At 36.2% G+C, this 27,236-nt stretch overlaps 1 protein-coding gene across 2 annotated transcripts in view; it reads left to right on the forward strand.

Annotated features, from left to right (window-relative positions):
- AP2B1 (adaptor related protein complex 2 subunit beta 1) overlaps positions 1-27,236 on the forward strand; it is a 105,212-nt gene that overhangs the window by 19,883 nt on the left and 58,093 nt on the right. For both annotated transcript variants that reach the window (XM_019732556.3, XM_019732559.3), the window contains exons 6-13: positions 10,697-10,887; positions 12,928-13,149; positions 13,682-13,802; positions 13,931-14,026; positions 14,832-14,947; positions 16,780-16,945; positions 18,278-18,376; positions 23,890-24,149. In XM_019732556.3, the coding sequence (XP_019588115.1) occupies positions 10,697-10,887; positions 12,928-13,149; positions 13,682-13,802; positions 13,931-14,026; positions 14,832-14,947; positions 16,780-16,945; positions 18,278-18,376; positions 23,890-24,149 (1,271 nt within the window). The remainder of the gene's footprint in view (positions 1-10,696; positions 10,888-12,927; positions 13,150-13,681; positions 13,803-13,930; positions 14,027-14,831; positions 14,948-16,779; positions 16,946-18,277; positions 18,377-23,889; positions 24,150-27,236) is intronic.

Here is a 27,236-nt window from a genome sequence, read left to right on the forward strand (position 1 = left end):
TCGGCGTTAGGAGCACGGTGCTCCAACCACCTGAGCCAACAGGCCAGCCCAATAGGAAATTTTTATACATAAAAATGTCATTTATATACTCAGCTCAAATTGTTATTAAATACATAAAATAGTCAAAATATCAACTTTTTGTTTTTTGTGGATTTCTGACACATTTTGAAAATAAAACTTGAAATCAGTTAACGCAGCAGAAGAGTTCAAATGGCAAAATAAAGTGAACTCATTTACCATCACCAGATTCAACAATTATCAGTACATGCCAAGCTTGTTTTACCTGTTTTCTTCCCCCAACCCATACCTGTGAATAATTTAAACAGGTAACACATGAATGGGTCTCTATTTGAAGTTAATGTATCATAAGAATCAACAAGAATTAAGAGTGCAAAACTAATGTTTTGTAAACTAATGTTCTTAATAATTCTTAACCTGTTATTACTACAATAACTCAGGAAGCGATTTGGGGAGATTTTCACAAGTATCTTTGAGAAAACTTTCAGAGGAAATTTAAAGTTCCTTGGTAGATTTTTGAGAAACTTTAGGGAATGCCTTTTATTTTATTGTATCTTTATTGCAGATTTTCCTAGAGCCATTGTTAGCGTTAGATATTAAATTGTTGGACCTACTTCCCTAAAGAGAAAATCCTTCTGATTCTTGTCAGACTTCTCAGTAGTAGAACTTTTCTCTGATAATGTTTGACTTATTACTAGCAAAGCAGCCAGGGTGCAAAATTTGAGGAGACGTTCACTCTCAGGTGCCACTTCTGTACCTGCACAAGCCTGACAGTGGGGTGCCTCCTTAAATTTTGAGGCTGGAGTGCCTTGCTTGTCTCGACGCTTGTCCTGGCCTTCTTTTACCTACTCAAAAAATCATTCAAATCATTTTTTTAGATCTCAATTCTTGTGTTAGTGAAGAAATGAAAATTTGAACTTAGAGGTAGCTAACATGTACATACACGCCTACTTTTGATGTTGAAATCACTTTTGTTTTTTAAATTAAAAGTTTATTGGGGTGACAATTGTTAGTAAAGTTACATAGATTTCAGGTGTACAATTCTGTAATACTGGTACATCATCTATGTATTACATTGTATGGTCACCACCCAGAGTCAGTTCTCCTTCTATCACCATATATTTTATCTCTGAATTCGTACTTTCATCTCAACTGTATGTCCTGCTTTTTACCAAAACGTATTTCAACTGTCATTAGATCACTGATTTTTATGTTATTAGTTGGGTCAAAAGCTGCTGATAGGAAACCAACGAGTGCGTGAATGTTAAGTAAACTTCCAAGGTCTAGTGGTAGAATATAAGGGTTAGTAGCTCAAACATCTGAGAATTTCCTAAGGCTCATGATGACCTTGTGTCATTAGGAAAAGGGAAATTTAAGTGCATTCGGTGCCAGGCACAGTGATAGATGTTTTTACTTAAAATATTTTACAATATATCTTCCCAGTTAAGTAGAGGTTATTCCATGTTAGAGATCAAGAATTATACACTCAGAGAGGCTAAAGAATTATCCCAAAGTCATACAGCTAGTGGTAATGTAGCCAGGATTCTAACCTAGTTCTGAGTCCCCAGTACATATCACTGGTCACTGTCTTCATGGATGTATGTATACAGTAGAATTAGAACTATTTACTTTTCTTAAAATGATTAAAATTTTGAATATATAAAGGCCTTTGATTGTCTAGAATATTTTAATACTGAAATCTTAATCCTTTTACTCTGGTGATGGACATGAGTCCTATTTTACTGCTCTTGAGAGGTAATTTTGTTCCACTTTTTCAGAAGTTGCTCCACATGGGGGCAGCATTGCACCAGCAAGTATTAGAATCTCTTGCGGAAGAAATTAATGCTTCTGCTTTAGTAGTTTTCTTGTAGCTCTTCAGAAGGGCATCCTAGATGTCAAAGTACTTGAACATCTGCAGAAATGACTCAGATCTGAGAGTAAAACGTTGATCAAGAAGATCTGCCTACTCTTGGGCTTATGTTGACCTCCGGGCTGGTTCCAAATGGTAGTTTGCTACAAATAATAGAATTTTACTACCTTTTCATTCCCTGTCTTTTGGGGAGGATCACACACCTCATTTTCCTGCAGTTCTACCATTTGTACTTTAGTTAAAACTGACTTTCAGTGTGATACTATTTGAAAGAGAAAAGCTAGACTTTGAACTAAAAAATTCTGACTCTGTTAAGTCCTCGCTTAACTTCCCCAAGTGTCCTCTTCTGTACAATGAGAGATACTATCTTACATAGGTGATGGGATTATTAATTGAGCTGTTGCATAAAAAGCACCTGTTGAAGTGCTTGGTTTATGGGAGCTCATGAGACGATGGCTGCTGCTACTATAATTATGAAGCAGACATTGGGCAAAGGTTAATGTTAATGCTACAATATTTAAAGGTTCTGATCTCTTGGATTATCTGTACAAACTCATACAGTCAATTCCTTTGGGGGGAATTAGAGCGAAACTTAATTTCAGATGCAGATTGTATTAGTCCATTATTTTGAAAGTAAACCTGTCTTTAGAACGAGGAAACACTTTGGACCTACAGGAATCTAGCTCCCCTGATTTCTTCATGAATGTCAGAATTTAAAATTTTTTCTCTCACGAAGTTGTATTTACAAGAAAAATATACTTTTGAGTGACGGTGACTATTCTCTAGCCTTCTGCCCACACATTAGGATTTTCTCTCCTTGCTATGGTTTTTCTTTTCTCTCTTAGAGGCATTTTGAGATGTTCCAACTTCAGCTAACATATTTATGCTAGAATCTGCTATTCTAGAGACACTTGTTACAGCCCCACCACTTGTGCTTTGCTTTTTGTTTGTGAGTTCAGTTCTCTTAAGTCCCTATGGCTTAGCGACTTCACCTCTTTGGTCTCTGTCTTCTAAACCTCAGTTCTGCTTCCATGGCTCTGAGAGCTGTCCATGGGAACACGCCTCATTCATTGCTCTGTCTCTCTGCCAAAGTACAAAGTTTTTTACTGAATTAGTAAAAAACATACATTTTCATTGGTTGAGGGTTCTCCTGCACAGGCAGCATACTCTTACAATAGCCTCAACTTGGCCCAGTATAGCCTTTAGCAAAGGTTCAAGTTAAACTGCCAGTTTCTTTCAATTTGAACTTATTCCGGAAAGCTGTTTTACGAAAAATTACATTTTTCTTCTCAGAAAAAGTGTGTATTTTAACTGTGTGCTAACCAGCATGTAGAAACAGCATGGGATTCTGGCAGTAGTTCTCAACTGGGGGCGATTTTGCTTCCCTGAGGACATTTGGCCATGTCTGAAAACACTTTTTTGGTTGTCACAGCTGATGGGAAGGGTGCTACTAGCATCGAGTAGGTAGAGTCCAGAGATACTTTAAACATCCTGCAGTGTACAGGACAGCCCCCTGCAGCAAAGAATTGTTTGTCCCAAAGTATCAGTAGTGCTAAGGTTGTGAAAATTTGGATTGTGGAAGTAGCATATAATCTTTAGGGCCAGAGTGGTTGCTGTTCTGAGTTGTGGGTTGACTGTTTACTAGAAATGTGGCTTCGACATGTTACTTAAAATGAGCTTTAATTTTCTCATCTGTAAAGTAGAGGTAATAATGCCTATTTTACTGGATTATGTTAAAACATTAGAAATAGTTGTTTAATAATTTATAATGCCTGACATACAATAAATGCTTAAAACGCAGCCATTCTTGAATAGACTTAATATTATGCACTCTCCAATTATTGTAATTTTTATTTAGGACTTTTGTTGTGTGTTTTCAGTCTGAGATGATAAATATTGAAAAACTCAAGTCTCTCTAGATTACTTTGTAATTTTGAGGATTTTTGTCAGAATGTATTTGATGACCCTGTGGGTTATGTGAAATTGTTTATTGAAGACAGGCCTAGAACGTATGGAAAAGCTTAATGACCTCACTTAATTTAGTGCTTTAATTATATGACTTCTGTTATCCCTAAATATGTATCAATGAGTAGGAGAGTTATAAAATTAAAATATTATTCACACGTGAAGTTAGAAATGCAGAGTGCTCTTCATGCCAGATGTCCGTAAAGGAGGATTTCAGGCCTGTGTGAGAATGTCAGTATGTGATACGCACTTGGTAAGCGGATTGTAGGAGATAATATGTTCTTTCTGTGTCTGGGCTTCTCAAGTGAGTAATGTTACGTTTGGTACTAAAAGAGGAGCTGCTGTTCATTCCTGCAGGATTGGAGTGTTGAGTAAGCGGAATCGTTGGAGGCTGCTTTGATAAAAGGCCAACTGCTTACCTCTTGAATTTCCCACGGATTGACCTGAGTGTTTTTCTGCCTCTACTTACAGAGAATGCAAACAGTTTTTGTTTTCCTTTTTTATAAACTTGGTGGAAATCTTTTTCTGTTTATTCTCACTTTTTAAATCAGTTTTTATTTTATCAATTATTAGCAACGTAGGTTTTTTTTTTTTTTTTCCTTTAAGTACATTTTGGAAGGGAATAATTTTAGATTGACAGAAAAGTTGCAAAGACAGTACAGAAAGTTCCCATACGCCTTTCACTCAGTTTCATCTAATGTTAACGTCTTACATAACTATGCTACATCTGTCGAAACTAAAAAATTAGCATTGGTGGATTACTATTAACTGAAGTACAGACTTATTTGAATTTCACCTGTTTCAACGCAAATATCCTTTTGCCATTCCCGGATACCAAATTGCATTTAATTACTTCCTTTTATAAGGAGTTGGCTCACTCCGTATGAAAGTATATCATAAACAGAAAGTGCTTTGTAACTGTGAAATTTTTCTTTCTTTCTTTTTTCCCCCAGTACTGTACCATAGTGGTTAAAACTTTCACTCTAGAACCAAACAGACTTAGGTTTGTATCCTGGTTCTGTATTTCCTACTGTGTGGTTGCCCTAAACTCCTCAGAATCTTCATCTACAAAATGGAGATTATACCCTGTTTCCCCGAAAATAAGACCTAGATGGACCATCAGCTCTAATGCGTCTTTTGGAGCAAAAATTAATATAAGACCCAGTCTTATTTTACTATAAGACTGGGTCTTTATAATAATATAATATAATATAATATAATATAATATAATATAATATAATATAATATAATATATAAGTAATATAATATACCAGGTCTTATATTAATTTTTGCTCCAAACGACGCATTAGAGCTAATTTTTGCTCCAATAAGACCGGCTAGGTCTTATTTTCGGGGAAACAAGGTAAATAGTGTTTCTATCATAGGATTGTTGTGAACATTAAAAAATAGAGTGCTGCAAAGCACTTAATACTGAACCTGGTATACAATAAGTCCTTAATAATGACATTTATATTCTGTAATGTATAGTGATTGTGGTGCTGGATATTAGTTTTAGAAGGGTGAATCTTTTAGTGGCAAGTTTATTTTTTAAAGGTATTTAATTCTTTTGTATATATTATTTAAAGCCAGGTGTTTTTTACGGTAATTCTGAGGTCAGCTTACCCACAAATGAAGCCAAGTCTATTTACAGTATTACTCTACATCATTGCAGAATTACTTTTAAAAGGAAATTGTTCAAGGATATACCTTTTAAGCAGTTTTCATCAGCAGCTTCCTGAAAACTGGATCCTGTTGTACATAGTAATTCAGCCGTGTGCCTGAAGATCATGGCTGATTCATTTCTTAGTGTTTCCTTTAAGATGGTCTCCAGGCTTTAATTTGGCAGGGGATTATTTTACTCCCAAAAGGGAGATAATAAGTGGCATAATAATGCATATTTTATTTTATTCATGCTGCAGCATGCTTTAGTGTAATTTTAGGGCTTGTGGGCCAAGTAACTGATTCGTAGGAATGCCTTTTGTCTATTTGTAAATACTTATTTGTAGTGTTTTGGCTTTAAGAATATTTGCATTTTGTCAGACTGCATTAAGCCACTTAAGTAATGAATTTTATTGAGACTTATTTGTAAATCTTCCTTGTTGATCATGTATTCAAACTTTCTTGCCATAATGAGATGTGGTGACTCAACTTCCTCATTCTGGGGAAGAAGATGGGGGGGAAAGGAACATTATAGAATGTAATATATTCAGCGTATTGATAGTAGGCATTCTGGACAGTGTCTTGGAGTAAAGCATGAGCTCTAAGTTTTACTTGTTTGAGGGGGGAAAATTAACTAGCACCACATACTCATTGTTTCCTTAAGGAGATGATAATGGTGGAAACATGCTTAGAACAATTAATATCTTGCTCTGTTTAACTGTCACTTGAGACCACTCCCTAAAGGAGAAAGCAAGATTCCAACTGTTGCTGATTTTCAGGATGATAAAAGTATTTTAGGATAAAAATATGTAAACCACTTATGTGGTTTCATCATATTGGTTTTGGTCTGTTATTCTACTACTTTAACTTTATTCAAGTCTTCAGGGGCACCAGCCAAAATAATTGTAAATTCAGCGGGAAAACTGAAGCATTATTCTGTTCAGAGTGTATGACCTTGAAGGTCATTGCTGGAAATGAAAGTAGTAATTTAGTTAGTAGGAGGAAATCACTGTTCTGAAAGTGATATCTTCCTTGGGTTCTGAGGTTATGAAAATGAGTGAAGTTAGAGTGCAGGATGAAAATCATTCAAAGGGATGGGAATATGTGAGATTTCTCATAAAGGATCTTCTGCCTGATACTCCTCTCCCAGTTTATATCTAGATTTCCTTCTAGAGTTCTTTTCTACAGGATGATTTTCATTTTAATCATATCCACCTCTCCAGTTTGTTCCTTTTTTGAAAAAATGAGGTCAAATTTATGCCCTCAGAATTTCTGCATATAAGATAGGCGTAGCTTATAAATCAGATTTTATAGCTGGATAGTAAATCTTGCCTCTTTAAGTGCTGTCAAGAAATATGTACAGTAGAAGAAGAATACATGTTTCTCCTTGTATAAATCTGCATGTTATCTTTGGCAGGGAAAGTTTTGATTATATTCTTCTCCCCCCCCCAATTCTGATTTTCTTTTTTCTTTCCCCCAGTTGAAGTTCGCAGCTCTTGGAATTTCTGTAGATGCTAAATGTAGAATGATTAGTACTCAGACACTGGAATCAGATACAGACCTTGAGTTCATATTCAGACACTCTTTCTGGTTGTTTTGACTAAGCAATCACTGGATTTCTCTAACCCTATTTATAAGCTCATTTTTAAAGCTTGTTTCCTTATCTGTAATAGGTAGGTTTTGATAGCAACTACCTCAGAGGTGCTATGAGGATTTAATGGAACATAGTAAGTCTTCAATAAATGTCTTTGTGCAACTCACTATTAGGTATAGAATCAAGTAAGTCAAAACACAAAGTACTTACCTTAAAAACAATTCAGCAGACTCCAAGGGTCTCTAAGGACATATTGAATTGAATAGAAGTCTGTAGTTAATGCAGAGAATTTTTGTCTAGTTTTGAGTGTGATTTAATCTATATCTCTCTATGTGTGTGTTTGATTAATATCTGAATCTGTAAAGTATAAATACTACATTATGTCTACGAAGGGGGAGAGGTTAAGGAGGAGGAATGTTTAGTGGCAGTCTCCCAGAGACCATATGCCAGGCAAGATGAATAAAAAAAAATATTTTTTTGACACTATGGATGTGTTCCTTTGTAACCTAGATGCCGACTTTTTATAAATCAACTAAACTAAAAAAACTTCAATAAACCCTATTGATAAATCTCTTTTTAAAGTAAAACTTCCTTTAGAAACCCCTTAAAGGCCATTGTTCTCTTTGTGGTAGTGTTTCCTAAGAGAAAGGTATTCTAGAGGGAAAAATGTTACATGTGTTAGTTCAAATTCAAAGTGATGGTTCAAGTGAAAGAGACATAACCTTTGTTTTAATACACCAGTAAATCAAGGCAGTTACTGCAAGGGTCAGATTTGTTCTTTTGTGATAATTGAATTATTGTTTGGAGAAGGCTCTCTGGGAAGAGAAAATAAATAAATCTTTTAAGTTTTAAGTTCTAAATTATTTTTTAAAAGATAATATCTGTACTTTGTACATAGTACAAAATTCAAAAGAAACAAAAGTATATAAACATTGATAAGTGAATCATCCTGTAGATTCTAGTCACCCAGTTGCTGTCTTGAAGTCAGTCTTTGTCTACTTTAGAGTCAGTGTGTCTAACTTACTTCAAATTTCCATTAAAGAAATATGGCTCACTGACCAGGAGAACTCTAAGCAATCCCAATGGGCTGGCCTCAGTATGTTTCTGAAAACATAACAATCTATATGTGAAGATGAGGAGATGGAAGTGGAAAGGTAGAATGGAAGGAACTTCAAGGAATTTTGGAGGAACAGTAGAATTTTGTTATTGGGGTGCGTCTCTTCTGGTTGGTCATTGGCTCAGTGACTGGTAGTGATCTCTTTTCTCAGTGCAGGGTTTTCTAAACATAACCCAATAATCTGATCTCTCTGGATCTTTTAATTAGACTGTTCCCTATTTCCCTTCTTGTTGTAATGTGATAAGTGGAAATTGCTTATCACCAGAACTTATATTTCTTTAGCTGCATTATATACTTGGTTTAATTTCCAATTACATATGATAATAACAGAGGAATTCTAATTGTTCATTCTGTTCAGCATTCTTTTGTTCTTTTTCCTCCCCAATGTTTTTACTTCCTCTAATTCTCACCTACATTTCCTATTAACAGACCTTGTACATAACTTTTTTTTTTTTTTTAAACATTAGAAGGATTTGACTGGCAGAAATGGTAAGTTGTGGCAGGACATTTATTTTGGGCAACTGGTAACCAAGATTCGGCATGTGTGAGCAGCAATAGATGAAAACAGGCCTTTAGTTCTTTGGTGTGACATTTTGATCCTTTATATTATAATTGCGTCTGTCAAGTGTATTGTACATAGGAAATAAAACATCTTTTCCCGGCATATAAAGCACTGAGATGATGGAGGGAATTGTTATTTCACTCTTTATGCCTTTTATTTTTCACTAAATCCTGTGCTTGATGGTAGAGTTAGCAAACAAAAATTAAGTCCGGTAAGAACCTCATACATGCTGTCTTGTGGTAGGTGGACTAGATAATTCTTCCTGATTTGTTTTAATAATAATAAAATATTAATATCTGTAATCATACTTACCAACTAAGCCTTCCGATTTTTCATCTTGGAATTTTTGATCTGATCACTATATTACAGCTGAAGATGATTTCATTTGTGGCCTCATTATACTTAATATAATAATGGATATTGCCATGAGTGTTATTTGATTAAAAAATCATATTCTCTAGACATTTCTGGGTAAAATCACATGATGGGATAATCAGACTACTCAGAGAAGTGGTTATTAAAATCAGTAGCTAAATTGTGGCCATTATGTTTCTTTTCTTGCTAGTAGAAGGATGGTCATACAACTCTTAGTTTCTCAAACTTGAGCAAAGGACCTTAGTAAGAACAAACAATGAATTGACATTTATGAGAATCTTTTCAGTATACATAATTACTGAAGCTGCTGTCTCGTATCGCATTTTGTTTATAATTACAGAATATTTTTGCAGCGTTACCTTGCTAATCTTTAGTAACAAGTGGGAGCTTCACTGCAAAATGTGGTTTTAAATTCACTTGTACTGGGCCATAGTATAGTTTTTGTGTGTGTGTTTTGGTTATCTTCGGGTGTTTTGCAAGTTTTAAATTACTTTATAAATATTCATTGTTTGTAGATTTGTTAGTTGTATTAGAAATAATCTGTAATTTTGATAGAGTGTTTACTTCTTTTCTTGCAACTGATATGGATTCCCAGATCTGTAAGTCAGGATACAAGTGTACTTTCTTATTAATATATTCGGTAACAAGTTTTCATTTATCATATTGCCTGAAAGAAGGATACATTTGAGATACCATATTTCATCGATTCTAAGATGCCGTTGATTATAATATCCATTATTATTTTCTGTATTACCTAGAAAGAAAAACACTTTCTGTTAAACAGATGTGCCATTGATTATAAAAAGCATCCCAATTTCAGAGATGTTAATGTGAAAAACTCTGCAGCTTAGTCCTGATGAATTATGGTAATATCACCATCTTCATTTTGCATAAGGCTTTGTAGAAAGAACTTATATTTATGTCATCTGATTTTATTCTCAAACTAAAGCTAATCTGTGAGGTAGATTAAATTATCCCCAGTTTTCAGATGAGGAAACTGAATTTCCCAGAGATTATGTGCTCTCCCAACAACATATAATAGGAAACAGGACTTCAAGCTCACATTTTCTTACTCTTAAGACTCGTGATATGATTAACGGTATCACCTCCCCACCCCACCCCCATGTATGCACACCCATACAACTGTAAGATGTGGCCTAGATTTTTCTCTCCATTGCCTAATGTACATGTTTCATATTTAAGCTTTGCTGCTTTTTTAGCTGTTCATGTCCTGATTCTATTGGTAGTTTTGAGTACTAATAAAATTGTTAATGTTTTAATAGTAAATTAGCGTGACTTTCTGCTAATATATGAATTTGTTGTAATTCTTGGTTGCCTGACTACTAGGAAGTTACATATGCCATCACTGGTAGTTTAATATGTTTTAAAAGCAGTTTATCTGTTTCTAGCTGACTAGGTAAAATATTCAGGAATGATTATGAGTTAAGATCTATGAGGTGATCCAGAGAAGATTAAATATTTGTCTGCAGTTGAACTGTTCTTGGTAAATCAGGGTCATATCTGCTTCTTTCCCAGGTGGTGGCTAATGCGGTAGCTGCGTTATCTGAAATCAGTGAATCTCACCCAAACAGCAACTTACTCGACCTGAACCCACAGAACATTAACAAGCTGCTGACAGCCCTGAATGAATGCACTGAATGGGGCCAGATATTCATCCTGGACTGCCTGTCTAATTACAACCCCAAGGATGACCGGGAGGCTCAGAGGTCAGTCTGCTTTTCTGGGTAATATCTGCGAGTCTTGACTGGTTAAGGTCTAGTGTCTGTGTTAGAAAAAGGGATTAGTTATGTCGAGGAAGATCAGTAGCTTATGTGATAGATACTGCTATCCCATGGTATTTTCTCACTGGATTTAGGAACATTGTCTGTAGTGGAGTAAACCATATAAAAATAGCTCTTCTGAGATGTGTGTTTTTCATTTCTTATTTGCACAGTACAGTTATGCTCTGCTAAAATGTCCCTCATCATGATCTCACATCTCCCATACAGCAGTTCCTGGCCATTTAACAAATAAAGGTTTCTGAGTGTCTATCACTGTAGTGACAAACTTTTCGTATTAGATACACAGTAAGTGGCTTGCTACTAGTTATTGAGCTGAACTACACCTATAATTCAGTGCTAGAGAAAGTGTGTTGGAGCCAGCAAAACATATGATGCCTTTCATTAGCTGTAGAAATCATGTCAGTCAGAATTTGGAGATCTCGGAAGGCACATCTGGATTGTTCTGCTCAGCCCTTTACCACTGTAGAGTTGCAAATTTTCTTTGACTATCAGCAGTTAGCTACTAAGTTTTTTATACACATACATACATTTCAGTTTGCGGAGTTGGAGTTAACTACCAGTGTTTGAGCATTTTGTGTATAGGCACTGTACTAGGCAAATTGCTTCTGAGAAAATGTTGGCTCTCCATTAAAGTTGACATATTTTAATTATGGTAGATAAGAACCTTCCTTGCCTGGCTGAAGCTCAAGCTACTGTAACGTAAGTGCTCTTCACTTGTCTGGGAAATTGTTCCCTCTAGACTTAGCTAAAGGTCACCCTGGTAGTTTCTTCCTGTCATTGAAAGTACAAATATCTTCTGGAAAGAACTTTACATAGAATTTATTTTCTGTTGGCCATTGACGTCTCACACTTACCCATTCACTCCGGAAATATTTATTGAGCTCATGTTGTGTGCTAGGCACTGTTCTAGGCCCTGAGGATACAGCATTAGACAGACAAATCATAGCCCTCATGGAACACTATGAGGGATGGGGCAGAAGTATATCTAATATGTGTATATAATATGACATGTCAGATGATAAGTGCTAATGAGAAAGACAAAGTAGGGAAGCGATCTAAAAAATGTTGGGCATTTGGGGATGCCCAGAGAAGATCAAATATTTGAGTTGCATTTTATAAAAGGGTGGTCAGGGAAGGCCTCACTGAAAAGGTGGCATTTGCATAAATACCTGAAGGAGGTCAGGGAGTCAGCCAAGTAGATTTAGGAGCAAGGGAGAGAAACACAGCTTGCTTATCTTGTGTCCTTAACTGGATATAGTCAGTAGCACTTATGTTGTCCAAGAGCTATCAAAATTAGGTTAATTTCTGAAGAACCTTAACAGATAACTAAATATTCAAGATTATATGAGGCCTTAAAGTGTAGGTAGAAGGGGCTGGGAGAAGGGGAAGAGGTTGGGAGAATATTGCAATGTGTACTGTTGTTAAAACACAAACAGAAACCCCTTCGGAGACTCCCTTATCATGAAGGCAAGGGATTGGATAGTTTTCCCGGTCAACCCACCTCCTCCTGCATCTTAACAGTGAAACCTTCAGCCACAGTTGTGTACTATCTCACTATGAAAATAACCCTTGGAATGCTTAATTTGACTTCCTGTAGGTTGAGGAGAAATGGGCTGTGAGGCAGGGAGCCCTTACATAATATGGGGAACAGGACTATAAAACTGGAAGGTAAATGGTGTGAGCTTCAAGTGTTTGGGGTATTGGCTAGTTTCCTTCCAGTTTGAACATCCCTTATGGCTGGTGTCCTAGAGTCGTCTGATATCCCTGCTCTGCCTGTAGTGTGCTGGGAGTGAGGCTGCTGCAGTGTTGGATCCCAATTTTACCTGTGCATGGAGCTTTGACTTTTCTAACTGATTCTCTGATCCCTTGGTACTTGGGCCATGGGACATTGACACATTGCCTTATAGACTGGACTGAGCAAAGAAGTTTTAATTCAAGATGTTAATTTTCCCTTTCTGTCCTCAGCATTTGTGAGCGGGTAACTCCCCGGCTGTCTCATGCCAACTCAGCAGTGGTGCTCTCAGCAGTAAAAGTCCTCATGAAGTTCCTCGAGTTGTTACCCAAGGACTCTGACTACTACAATATGCTGCTGAAGAAGCTGGCCCCTCCGCTGGTCACCCTGCTGTCTGGGGAGCCGGAGGTGCAGTACGTTGCCCTGAGGAACATCAACCTAATTGTCCAGAAAAGGTTGGGGAAAAATGAATTGGTGATTCAAGTGTTTGTAATTTTGAATGATGCTTAATTATATCGATACTGAAGAGACCAGTGTGAAACTCTTTTTAATGGATGGCAATGAGAACGTGGTATGGCAGAGCAGCTTGCGCCAGGGCTAGGGGGCTAACCGTTGATTTTGGACTATTCCTATAGTAAATGCCTCTCGTTCCTCTACAGTGCAGTTTGTTTTCTGAAGGGTCTCTTCATAGCATACTAGCTAGTGCCTGCTTACTGTGGCGCAGGCCGTAGTTTAGAGCCAGATTGCTGTTCTTCCAGAAATTCTTCTTGACAACATGTACCCTGACTCTTTAAAGCGATAAAAATAGTCTGCTCAGCGGAACTGTTAAGAATAGAGGCATGCAGGGGAAGTTTGTGGGGTTTTTTCTCTTGGAGGGGTTGGAGTGGGAGGAGAGCAGAGAGGCATAGTTGAGAGAGTAATACAGACTCTGAAGGATATATCCATACATACCTCACCTTGCTCATCTTGTATTTCTGTGTTTCACAGGCCTGAAATCTTGAAGCAGGAAATCAAAGTCTTCTTTGTGAAGTACAATGATCCCATCTACGTTAAACTGGAGAAGTTGGACATCATGATTCGTTTGGCATCCCAAGCCAATATTGCTCAGGTCAGACTTTGAAGTAACTCAAGTTTATAATGACTTAGGTCTTAAGGTCTGGCCTTCAGGAAAAGCTAGGCCATGAAGTTGCTGTTTAAGAATCCTTAATGATTGTCCACGTCCTGGGTCCTCCACAGGTTCTGGCAGAACTGAAGGAATATGCCACAGAGGTGGATGTTGACTTTGTTCGCAAAGCCGTGCGGGCCATTGGGCGGTGTGCCATCAAGGTGGAGGCAAGTGTCCCGTGTGATGGGATTCCGAGGGTGCCCTTTACTCCTGTCTTTACAATGCATTTTAACGTTTATCAAAATAGTAAAGCACGTAGTTAAGGTATTACAGAATTTTTAATGAAAAGCAGCTCTCCCTAGTTCCTCTTCTGGAGGGAGTCATTTTAATCGTGTTTTTGGTTTTAGTTATTCTTTAGAGCTATTTCCATCTCTCTAAATAATAATGCTTATGTTATTATTTATTGATTTACCAATTCTAGACATTGTTAACTTTTTGCTGTGAGATGAGCAGCTTCGTTCATATTCTGAAAAACCTTTTCAGTTTTTTGCAGCACAGATAACTTTGAAAATACAATGAAAGCTCTGGACCCTCTCCCTGAAAAATAAGCTTGTATGCACATGAAATTTGGCAATTTCATTTCAAGAGGTTTAAAGTTGCCTTCTGCTATCTCCACTCATCCATGAACTCCAGATAAAAACCCAGTACCTTGGCTTATTCTTTCATTCTTATTTTCCCTTCTACCTTGACTTACTGTTCTCATTTTTGTATGGCTATGCAAGATGATTCTTTTCATTTGAACTGATTCATCTGTCAGTATATTTTGTAATGAGTAAAATTTGGGGTATATCTAGAACTTCTGTGTATCTCCATCTAATACCCCAGCCTCTAGTATAGCTTGGTCAGATTAAGTGCCTGATCTTTTAGTATAGTCTAGTTGATGCAAATGTATGTTTCAAAATTTTTTTTATATTGAGGTTGTGTTATTGGACAGATCAACTGACCTGTCGTTCATTATGTTCCTCTTCCCAGCAATCTGCAGAACGCTGTGTAAGCACATTGCTTGATCTCATCCAGACCAAAGTAAATTATGTGGTCCAAGAGGCAATTGTTGTCATCAGGGACATCTTCCGCAAGTACCCCAACAAGTATGTCCAAATACCTCCCTCTTCCTCAAATCATTTAGGAAATGTGTAAGCAAGGCACTTTGAAATTGGCTAGGTAAGAATATTCTTTGTAGTGTCATAATAGGGTAATTTATTAAAGATCAGAAACTTATAAGGTGGTTAAAACCTGATTTTTTTCACCCTGCTTTGTTACTTTTAGAAGAATTGAAGCTCTGTCTGCATATGCACTGTTGATTGGCTTATATTGAAGTTTACCAGATTCTTTGCTGGTAAAGTTACTGTTAAATAGGATACCCATATATTCTAGGTTGTACGGGTGTAATCCCAGTTTATGTCCATTACCAGGCACAATTAATGATTGTGTATCCGTTTTCACTCTCAGAAATGTTTCAGTTTGGATGATGAATTATATGGCCATCCTGGTAAAAACCAGGAAGGTGACAGTGGCACTGCTCACTTTGCATGTACCTAGTACTTTGTAGAAAATTATAGAAAGGTAACAATAAATTATCAGGGCCTCAGGCCTTTTCCGAGGTATTGGAGCTGCTCCCATGTATGTAGCTGCAAAACCTGCATTTTCACTCCACACGTTTTCCACATTGAGGCCTCGTAGTTTATGGAGCAAAAATGCTTTAGATTTTATTTTGAAAGCAAGCAACTAAGGAATCTGAAAGAGTGAAATAAGAGCAAGTCTTATAAGCATCCTAAACCTCGTTTTGCCTTAAAATTATAGAGCTATCTTGTGCTGAAGCTTCGGATTAGTCTTTAAAGATAGTGTTCATGAAGCGACTTGCTTACACTAAGTTAGCTTAGTGGTAGACAAATTAGAAGAAAAATTTTAGCAAAGTAGTGATTTATTAAGCACTATATATATTTTTTTAATTTTAAAAATGGTATTTTTAAGAAAAGAACCATATACTTCTACCACAGAAAAGAGGGGTGTTTGGTTTATAAACTTCTTGGTTAAGGGTAGAGATGTATATCAAAATATGATAGGGAGAGGTGCTCGCTTCGGCAGCACATATACTAAAATATGATAGGGAGAGAAATATGTCCATTTCTGGTTTATATTAGTAAGGGGTTATAGCAGTTTAATTTTAAGGAAAAGCTGTCAAAAACGTGGTTTAATTACTGGAAGTAGGGCTAACAATAAAGTGTACTGTTTATTAGTTTACATCTAATAGAGTATACAATGTCATTTTGATGTTTAAAATTACATTAGCTAAGGAGCTAGATTCAACAGGGTAAAAGTGAGAGAGCTCTAGACCTGTAAAATTAAAAATAAATATTTGAATTACTTGTTTATTTGGAGAAACATCATTAGTGCAGCTGCCTTAGGAGGGGGGAGGAACATAAAGAGGGTACATTTACCCTCTATAAAAAGCAGAGGTAAGTGGATTAAGGGACAGAATTATTGATTTTAGTTTGAATGCTGTTGTTGTCTAACTCTATTCCATTTTCCTAAAAGGAGAGTGAGATTTCTGTTCCTCTACCACAAAGGCAAAAATGGAATAATAAATAGGAAAATTCTCTGATCTAGTTGTAAGAAAGATTGTTAGTAATACAAAGTAGTGGTATTATCTTACACCACAGGTTAATTTTTCCTTGTGAAAAGAATACCTGATGAGCTTTTATAAAGGTTTACGGTCTAGTTATTAAAACATAATTGAAAGGAAATTTAAGCCATTTATAATCTGGCTCAAAGCCTATCTATACATTCTCTGACTAAAAAGCCTCTATATTTTGGTGGTATGGTTTAGGGTACCTTGTCTGTGGTTTTGCCCATAGCCTTCATTGTTAAATACTGTTGTCAGTTTTGCCCTCAGTAACTATAGTCCATTTTGTTTTATCAGGTATGAAAGTATCATTGCCACTCTGTGTGAGAACTTAGACTCGCTGGATGAGCCAGATGCTCGAGCAGCTATGATTTGGATTGTGGGAGAATATGCTGAAAGGATTGACAATGCAGATGAGTTACTGGAGAGCTTCCTGGAGGGTTTTCATGATGAAAGCACCCAGGTAGGTTCTCATCTATAGGTTCTGTCATAGATCTTTTTGGGAAGATTCCAGGGAAAGTAAATGTTCAGCATTTCAGAGAGAGAGCGACAGAGAGAGAGAGCGACAGAGAGAGAGAGAGAGAGAGAGAGAGAGAGAGAGAGAGAGAGGATGAGAATGAATATACATATACCAGGGGTGCCAAAAAAAATGTATACACATGACTTGTATTCATCTTTTGCTATGGGTATATATTGAGTATTACAATTTTAGTACATTTTTTTCCTTTCTCAAAATGTGTATACATTGTTTTGGCATCCTCTCTCTATATATATAGTGTTACATTCATTTGTTTCCCAAAAGGGATGACCTTTTTTAGTTGTGCTTATTTCTGGTGGAAAAAACCTGCCTAACTGAGACCAGTGGTCCTCAAACCTTTAATGAGCCTCAGAAATACCTGGAGAGCTTGTTAAAGCACAGGTTGATGGGCCCCCCACTCCTAGAATTTCTGATGCAATAGGTTAGAGGTGGGCCTAAACATTTTTAGTTCTTACAAGGTTTAGGGTGATGCAGCTAGTTTAGAGCAGTAGTTACCACTTTTTAATTTTCTGGTACTTGAAGATGTTTACCCATTCCTGTTAGTAATGGGTATGGCTTATTATAGCAGGGGTTTTCACCTGCGGCTGTGGTGCAGGCTGGCATGTGCAGTTTGGAAAGAGTCTCTGGATGGTTAGACTCCTTCCCATCTTCTGTCTCTCCTCTACCAAAATTGAGAGACCTGACCTTAGAGCCACAGGTCCAGAGAAGCAGATAAATTATTAAACCCTTTTCCCTTAGCATTTTTACTCACTGCAAATTGAAGTTCATTTATGTAATCCACCATAGTAATTTTAATAGACCTTTATAAGGAACACATACAAGCCAGTAACTTAGTGGTTCAGCAGCCCACTCTTAATTGGCTATGATCTGGCATAATTCTAAGCTCTTGCCCCAGTATTATACAATATTCTCTTATTCCCCCAAAGTTGTGGCTTTTGGTGGAATTAAATAATAAGGACTTGGTCAGGAACCCGTTTTATTGCCATCACAGTGTTAGCATGTATTTTAGAATATTGGTCATTATCTGGACCAGAAACAAACAAGCAATTTTTGATACCAAAATGCAATTTGGGGATTGGAGGCTAGTGAGTTTTCAGTTGATGAATACCTCTGTTGTTGATATTGGCTCAGTTTTAACCTTTGTCTCTTAATCAAAATGATAATAGTAGTTAATAATTGGGGAAACACCATTTTGGAAATGATGGTATGGATAATGCAAGTGCCTTTTACTTTATCTATTAAATTATGTCTGCTTAGGTGCAGCTCACTCTGCTTACTGCCATAGTGAAGCTGTTTCTCAAGAAACCATCAGAAACACAGGAGCTAGTACAGCAGGTGTTGAGTTTGGCGACACAGGTAAGAAATCGGGATAAAGCATGTGGTTGATTTGTCTTGTTTGAAATTGTAGGAAATTACGAAACTCCCCAAGAAGGTTCATTTGGGGAGGTTTTAATTGGAAGGATACAGTCAAAATATAAAAACCGTGCCTCTTAACACATATTCCTCTGAATTAGCTGGTTGTATGGCTTTTAAATGAATTGACTGACTCCAGTTTTTATAATTCATGAAAATTGAATTTAGACTCCTTAGTGTTAAAGGACGTACCTATATGAAAATGACATTGAGTCTCACAGTACCTCTTTCTGGGTGACTTGATTTCAACTTTCAAATGAAAGTATTGTGTAGAGATGGTAATTGCCTCAACAAAGATCTCATGTATTTCTATCTTTTAGAGTGGTTGCCTTTCTCTTTAAATAATTTTAAAGTGCTTATGCTCTTTCCTTAATTATTTGATATATTTGGTCTTCCTTAGGATGGGTCCTGAGTTCAGGGATGTGGCAAATGCCTTAGAGATCAGGTCGCCATTTTATATCCACAGAAAACAAAATTATTAGTTTTTCTGGTGTAACTAGTGTAATGATCATCGGTCTGTCATGATTTAGTAATGTTCTTAATTGAATTCGAGAACAAATTGGCTTTAGCAGGCTGGCAAGAGTTTAGATGTGTGTCTATACGTGGAATCAGATTCAGAGATTCAATTTTCCATTGTTTTCATCTTTTTATAATGGTATATTAAAATTTGAAACCCTTTTCCAGTACTTTGCCTAGTTTTGAGCTGTCATCTTTCCTGTTACTAATTTTACATCTTTTAAAATTTATTTGTAAGAGCTCTTTGAAGTATTTTTTAAAACTTCCCTTTTAAGCATCTTCCTTTGCCTGAAGCAAAGCAATTTCCATACTATCAAGGCAATGGTTATTTAATATTATCTGTATTGAACTGAGTTTTCTAAACTTCCTAGTCTAGATTCTTGATAATCTATTTGTATCTCTGTTAAGATGGATTCAGAACAATTTCCTAAAGAGAATTTTGGCCTTGCTTCTTCCTCTGCTCATCTTTAAATAGATAGGGATCGTCTTTTAATCAGGCAAGTGTCCTTGGTAAGTTCCATTGTATTCACAAGTTCTCAACCCTGTGTCCATCTCCATTGCCTATTAAAGCCTATGTGTCTATATTTAACAGGCAGCATAGGACGAGCTCTATTTTGTATTCTTGTCAGAGTTCAGACTCAATCATACTACTTTTCCCAATGTTTATCAAAATTTGACTGAGATAAAGTGTTTAGGGAGGATTGCTTACAGGATACAAGGACTCTCTGTTCTTGTAGATAGTTGAAATTCACTACTGAATCAAGTCATATTAGTAGAGAGCTGTGTCCAAACTGCATTGTATTTGACCCTTCATAGAATTGCTTTTACTCAGTTATACTGATACCATCATCCGGTAGTAAGTGTTGTCATGAGAAACTATCCTATTTGGATCTATTGTCAGTCGTTGTGTATTTCATTATATGTCTTCTTCTTTATGAGGCTCCATCAAACAAATTCATAACCAGTTTGGGATTCTCCTACGCATTGGTGTGTAGTTGACTGCCCCCTCTGAATGGCTTATCTGACTAACTTCTTTTTCATATCAGTTAATCAAAACCTTAGAATCAAATTTAAGGCTCTCCTGTAGAAAATGTGTAGGTCATTGTGGCATGCATTTTTCTGCGTTTCTAATTATGCTCTCTAGCCTTAGATGCATTTTTGTAAGCTTTGCTAAATTCCTTTCTAGAACAGGGCAGGGTATGAATAAACCATCAGACATTCCAGATTCCAGACTTTCTGTACAAGGACTACCATAGAATCTTAATAACAATCGTTTGTGTAGTGATGACTATGTACCAGGCATTCTAAGTAAGCACTTTACATGTTAACTCAATTTCAGTAAAGGTTGGTACTGCTAATACTCTCTTTTATAGGTCAGGAAACTGAAACAGAGAGGCCCAGCTGGTATGGGGCGGAGATAGGACTCAAACCCAGGTGGCCTGGCACCAGGATCTTTGCCTTTTCCACTGTGCTGTGCTGCTTCTCTAGTCTGAAGGTTAAGAATGACTTTGAGAAAACCCATTCCGGCTTCCTCTGCCTGACGCACTGCTGTGCAACAGCCAGTACACATAAGTGAGCTTAGCAGTTTGAAGATCATTGTGGATGATTATTTCATATGTGGCTATAAATTATTATCAAGCAGTTTCTCTAGGCTTGCCTTTTTAATCCAATTAATGAGATCTGAGTAGTTTGTATAGAGAAATAAGCACATTTATGTAAGTCTTTTCTACTGGAAGTTGGGATTTTTTTTCTTAAGTTTGTGAAATAACCTAATATTTATTTATGACTGGTAAGTACCAGTTTAAGTTGAGGGCAGTGCGACCTGCTAAACTGCTAATTTGAATGGGGTGGTAGGATTCTGTTTTCTGCTATGCCCACTGATTCAGGACACAGCCGAGCAAATTTTTTTCATACTGCTGTTCTATCCCTACAAGTAGAGTTCATCGATACTATTCTTTCCCTGTGCAGACGATTCAGAGAAGTATATGTGAAATCTTTGCTTGTAATTTTAAATAAAATGGTGGTATAATTAGAAACATTAGTTAGGGGAAGAGAAAACCAACCCTTGAATTGTGGCTTCGTTTCAAAGATTTGTCTCTTTTTCTTTGATAGTTTATAGAGGAATGAGCAAAGAATACACACAGCAATGTCCAGACTTGAGTAATTACCCTTTGTGTAGTACCTGGAAGAGAAGTCTTCATCTTAAGTTTTTCTGTCTATGAATTAAGAGTCCACCATCATCAAAATTATCTGTGTTATTAAAAATACAAATTCCTTGCCTCCATTTCTGACATAATGAATCAGAATCTCTGTGATTTGGCACTGAAATCTACACTTTCAGTGGTTTTCCTGGTGTGTTAAAATGTTGATGCACATTATAAATTAAGAATTACAGTTTTAGAGCTTACTGATAAGAATTGTTTTTGAAGCTCTCAAATTTTTAGAACTAGACTCTTGAGATCCTGATGAGGGGCCTAAGGGGCTAGCAATACAGTAGATCCAAAACCAAATTTTCTGAGTCAGTAAACATATGGTGGCACATTAAAATTATAAAAAGGTTTATTTCCTTGTCACAAGGCTTGGCTGGGCCTGATTTATTGTGGCCTCCGTATGATAGTGAGGCACTGACGGCCAGCTTATTTCAGCAAGCCTGACGGATCAGCCCTCAGAACAGTGAATGCCAGCAGTGGAGAGCCTTGCCTACTCTTGACTTTCAGTCTTGGAAAATTGACATTCGTTTCTCATAGGACTATATTTTTAAAGTCAGTGTCTGTTAAGATTTATAGTGCGTATACCCTTTGATCCAGTGATTCTGTCTCTAGCAGTTTGCCCTATTGCAGTATTTTGAATTTGTGAGGGACTCATAAACATTTTTTTCATAGAAATATATAATTTTGTATTGTATAAAATCCCCACAGGAATTTTTCTTTTTGGTTATTTGGTTAAACATGTATGTGATATATGAGAAAATTTGAAGTAAAAGGTATTTAATTTTGATCAGTATGTTATTAAACTGTAATGTGAAATTTACATTAAAACTTAACAGTATTACTAATTTATAAAGACAAATGGAATTTTCCCAGTTAAGTGATGTGCAGTGTTCTTCTTAATTGTATAATAGCATAATAGTCTATGAATTTTAAATGACGTGCTTTGGGCACTGAATATATAGATTAAAATTTAACTCTTAATTTCTGTATCAACAAAAATTGGTGTGGGGCTTGCTTTCCTGACCTGATATTTTGAGAAACTTGTATTTTTTTCTTTTTAAAAAAATCAGCTTGTTTGTTTTATAATGTTCAAGCTTTGTTTCCAAATGAAAATCTAAGTGAGGAGGTTTCAGGCTGCTATTTGTAATCACTTCTTCAGGAGCAATTTACCCCCCACAAAACAAAACAGATTCATCTGAATTGGATATTATCACTGTTTCCTTTTTTTAACCCGGACTTTCCAAATACTATAAACATTTTAATATATATACTACATATACATATATGCATTTCTATTAGAATAATGCAAACTGTGAATGTGATAAAGATTATCTTGAGGTAAAATTTACCATTTTTATACTGTTAATTTGCTATATTTCAATATTCTTTATGTTGATTTTTGTTTGTTTGTTTTTGTCTTTAACTTGTAATCCATTATGAATGCAAATTAAACAATATATGCCTAAGAAAAACCATATAAAACCATGTAGTCAAAACCACCGGGGTCATTGCTGGTATTGAGCGGAATGACATGTGCCTCACGTGGCTGAATCATGAACCAGTTCACCTGTTTACTTATAAACTGATGTGAAAGTCCTCAAACTGGCCTAGTTTAAAGAAAATATTTTTGTATGTATCTTTTAAATATAGAAATTGAAACAGTAACTTATTGTTGCCTTTAATAACATACCACTGGAACAACTTGTGCACAAATAAATGCCACCGTGTAGACTTACTCTGAGGTAGATACCAGCATATTTATTACCACTTTGTAATGATCACAAACATAAATTGATTGATAGGTAGAGGGAAGGAGGAAGGGAGGGCAGGAGTACAATCTAAATGTCCATCAGTAGGGCACTAGTAAGTAATAATGCAGTGTTGCTTACACAGTGGAAAACCGCGGCTGTATTACCAATATGGAAAGCAACATGCAGAGCAGTTTATATAATATGAAACTGGTTTTATATAAAATAAATATGTGTATATGTGGGAGCTGTCTGGAAACATAAATACCACACTGTTAACACGGCTATTTTGGGCATGGGGAGTTAAGCTGGGGTAGGGTTAGATGATTGGGGTAGATTTATTTTTATATACTTGTAAATTGTGATGGCATTGATAATAAGTTTTTTTAGCCATGAGCATATAAAACTTATTTTAAAACTACCTCAGAAAAACAAGCCATCCTCTATTTAACAGCTTTTTTATTATTTAAATAATAGTAACGTCTCATACTGTATTGTAATAATTAATACACTGTGAACTCGTTAAAATCAGACACTGTTGGTTATTATCTCTCTCCTAGCCCTTGTCTCCATAGGAGATGCTTAATAAGCATTTGAATGAAGAAAAGTATGGGTGAAATAGCTGTAAGATATATTTCATGAATAATCCTGCTAATATTTATAGTAGTTAAAAAAACATTTTTATGCCCCAAAGCCATCTCAAGCAGTTAATTTTTACTGGAATAACCTTGAGTTTCCTTTTCCCAACTCCCCTTTAAATTTGAGTTTTAGGACAAACCCATCTCCCATCTCAATTTATGTTTAAATTCTTTGAAACATTAGAGATCATAGAATTATGACTATATTAAAACTATACTGAGTCTAAATTGAGTCTTAACAGTCAACTCTGCGTAAATCACTATAGCATAGCCTTGATAACCCAGCAATTTGGGTTTCTGTGTGGAGAAAAGTTTTGTTTAAACCTTCTTGCCTTTGCCATTAGGATTCTGATAATCCTGACCTTCGAGATCGGGGCTATATTTATTGGCGCCTTCTCTCAACGGACCCTGTCACAGCCAAAGAGGTAGTCTTGTCTGAGAAGCCACTCATCTCTGAGGAGACAGATCTTATTGAGCCAACTCTGCTGGATGAGCTCATCTGCCACATTGGTTCTTTGGCCTCTGTGTACCACAAGCCTCCCAATGCTTTTGTGGAAGGAAGTCATGGCATCCATCGCAAACACTTGCCAATACACCATGGGAGGTAAGCAGGTGAACTAGGTTTGAGTGAGAAGTGCTTAGATAGAGTTGGTCTTCCTCATGCTTCTATACCTAGAAAACAACTTGTTGTGCATTTTGCAAACCTGCTGTACTGCCCTTGGGGGCTCCATGTGAATACCAGTGACCGCACACAATGGGTGAAAGACCCCTCTGTTCTAATCTGGGAGTAGGTAAGATTATGTTTAGAAAATCATGGTGAAGATATTCTAAACGATAAAGTTTAAAAGTTGCTTAAGGGTCTAAAGTTGAGCCTCGAAATCTTGCCAGAGTTGAAAACTTGGAAAAAAGTCCACATGTACATTAAGTTATCTTTATCCTTTACTGTAGCTTTGGTTGAAGCTTATGGATACTGGTAGAGAAAAGCTGTAAAGCTATTAATGAAACAATATTTGCAGGATTGTAGAAGCAGCCTAGATTCTGTGTAGACATAGTTTTTTAGTCACCTGTATCTTTTTTTTACCAAATTAAATTGATTATTTCAGTAAGAAATTTTATTATGAACAGACTGTCAGGTAACATGGAACTCTTGCTTTTTTAGCTATCTTAAAATTTTAGTTTGGGAGGAACAGTACTCTAATAAGCTCTTATAATGCGTATCTTGTAATCATTTCAGAATCTCTTTCCTTTGTTAATCATATTAAGCCTTAAATCTAAGTAGAATTTGATCCCAGCATGGTTAATTACATTTCCATTAATGAGTGTCTTGTACCATTGTGTAATTTATATTGCTGTTTATGTGGTCCATGAGTAGCCAGGGTGTAGGAATTATTGCTTTACAAATTAATGTAGTCAATATTTAAGGCTTTATTTAAACTGACTGGGCACAGATAAAAAGGAAAGGGTAACACCCAAGAAAATTATTTTTAATCTTTCATTAGCCTTTAATTTAGTCAGTCAAATCTTTGGTTTTAGGGCAGGTGCTGTGATTTTCACCCAAAGGAGACTGTGGCTTTGTAAGGATTAGGCCTTGTAGTGTTTAACATTCTCTAGATATGACCACTTAACTTCCAAGTACATCTCCCAGTCTGTGCTGCAAATTTTGTTAATAGATATGGATTTTCTTTTGTAACTTGCCTCTGTAACCATATTTATATACCATTTAAATTACCTTTTTCCTGATAACTTTTGACCCTCATATGGTTGGGGGAAAGGGAAACAAATCAAGAAACAAAAACAACCCTTTCTAGAACACAAGAAAAGAACCAATATTTAAACTATGTAAAAAGGAACAATCTTTTACATAAGGTCTTATCTGATTAATAGCCTTAAATATGTTGCCTTCACAATTCCTTATGGTTCCTTTTTGGGTAACCTCGTCTTTGTCTATTTGTGCTTGTTGTCTGTTTTTAAAGGAAACACAAATGCAGAAATAAATTTTCTTTTGAAATAACTAGGGATGATATATTGCTGCAAATGGCATGTCCGTCATAGTACCGACATTACCTAGCTCTCTTCTGCAGTGTGACGTTAAGTAATACACCTCTGATATGAACTACAACAACACTGTAAAGCTTTATTCTGCCTCTGCGAGAGGTTTGAAAATCTTTGCTTTACTAGGTCTTTTTAAATCACTTGGGAAAGGGAAAAGTGCTTTTTAGTTCGGTATTGCATTCTATACTTGTCAGCTTTTCTGTGGGGGTGAGATGGCAAATAGTTGTCTAATTTAGAAAAATCTTACCTTTTAAAAATATTGCTTTGGTGACAATTTTGTAGTTCACAGTGGGAAACATTTTCATGTTCTTGTATTTTCCATTTAGAAAGAATACATAATGATTTACCACGTTCTTGTAGAGAATCATGTACTACTTCTTTTCATCTAACTCACTTTATCGTCTCATAATACTCTTCTGTTATTAGTGAAGGACAATATATGCATTGTTACCTATTCTGCCTTCTATTTAGAGGTACTGATAAATCCACAGTTACTAAATGGCACATGTTATAAGATGATAGAATTTCATATGCAGAGAAATACCGTTTATGGACATTTCATGTATTTTCTTGCCAGGTGTATATAAAATTGTTTCCCCCTTTGACTTCATTAATTTTTGGATATATTTGCACCACCACCCTGCCCCCATTTAGACAGTTCACGGGTTGGCTTTCTTGACACTTTTTCTTCTAAACTGTTTTTCTGTCTTTAATCTTTGAAGTTCTGTGTTCATTCTCTTCTCCAATCATCAGTGTGGTTTTTTTTTTAATTTATTGTGGTGACAATTGTTAGCAAAATTACATAGATTTCAGGTGTACAATCTGTATTACATCATCTATAAATCCCACTGTGTGTTCATCACCCAGAGTCAGTTCTCCTTCCATCACCATCTATTTGATCCCCCTTACCCTCATCTCCCACCCCCCACCCCCCTTACCCTCTGGTAACCACTAAACTATTGTCTGTATCTATGAATTTTTGTTTCTCCTTTGTTTGTCTTGTTCTTTTGTTGTTTTGTGTTTATATACCACCTATCAGTGAAATCATATAGTTCTCTGCTTTTTCTGTCTGACTTATTTCGCTCAGCATTACACTCTCAAGATCCATCCATGTTGTCACAAATGTTCCTATATCATCTTTTCTTACCGCCGAATAGTATTCCATTGTGTATATATACCACAACTTCTTTATCCATTCATCTATCGAAGGACATTTTGGTTGTTTCTATGTCTTGGCCACTGTAAACAAAGCTGCAATGAACATTGGAGCACACGTGTCTTTATGTATAAATGTTTTCAGATTTTTGGGGTAGATACCAGGAGAGGGATTGCTGGGTCATATGGTACAATCATCAATCTTGATTGTATCATAGGCTCATTCCGAACCTTCTCCTCTTTTTCTTTTTTTGGTCACAAGTGATGCTTTATTTTTTTTTCCAATTGCAGTTGACATTCAGTATTATTTTATATTAGTGTTAGGTGTACAACGTAGTGGTTAGACATATAATTTACGAAGTGATCACCCTGGCACTATACAGTTATTACAATATTACTGACTATATTTCCTATGCTGTACTGTACATCCCCATGACTATTTTGTAACTACGATTTGTACTTCTTACTTCCCTTTTTTGACCCA

The sequence above is a fragment of the Rhinolophus sinicus genome, chromosome 12, assembly GCF_057876585.1.
Source record: "Rhinolophus sinicus isolate RSI-liver-muscle chromosome 12, RSI-T2T, whole genome shotgun sequence".
Lineage (NCBI taxonomy): Eukaryota > Metazoa > Chordata > Mammalia > Chiroptera > Rhinolophidae > Rhinolophus > Rhinolophus sinicus.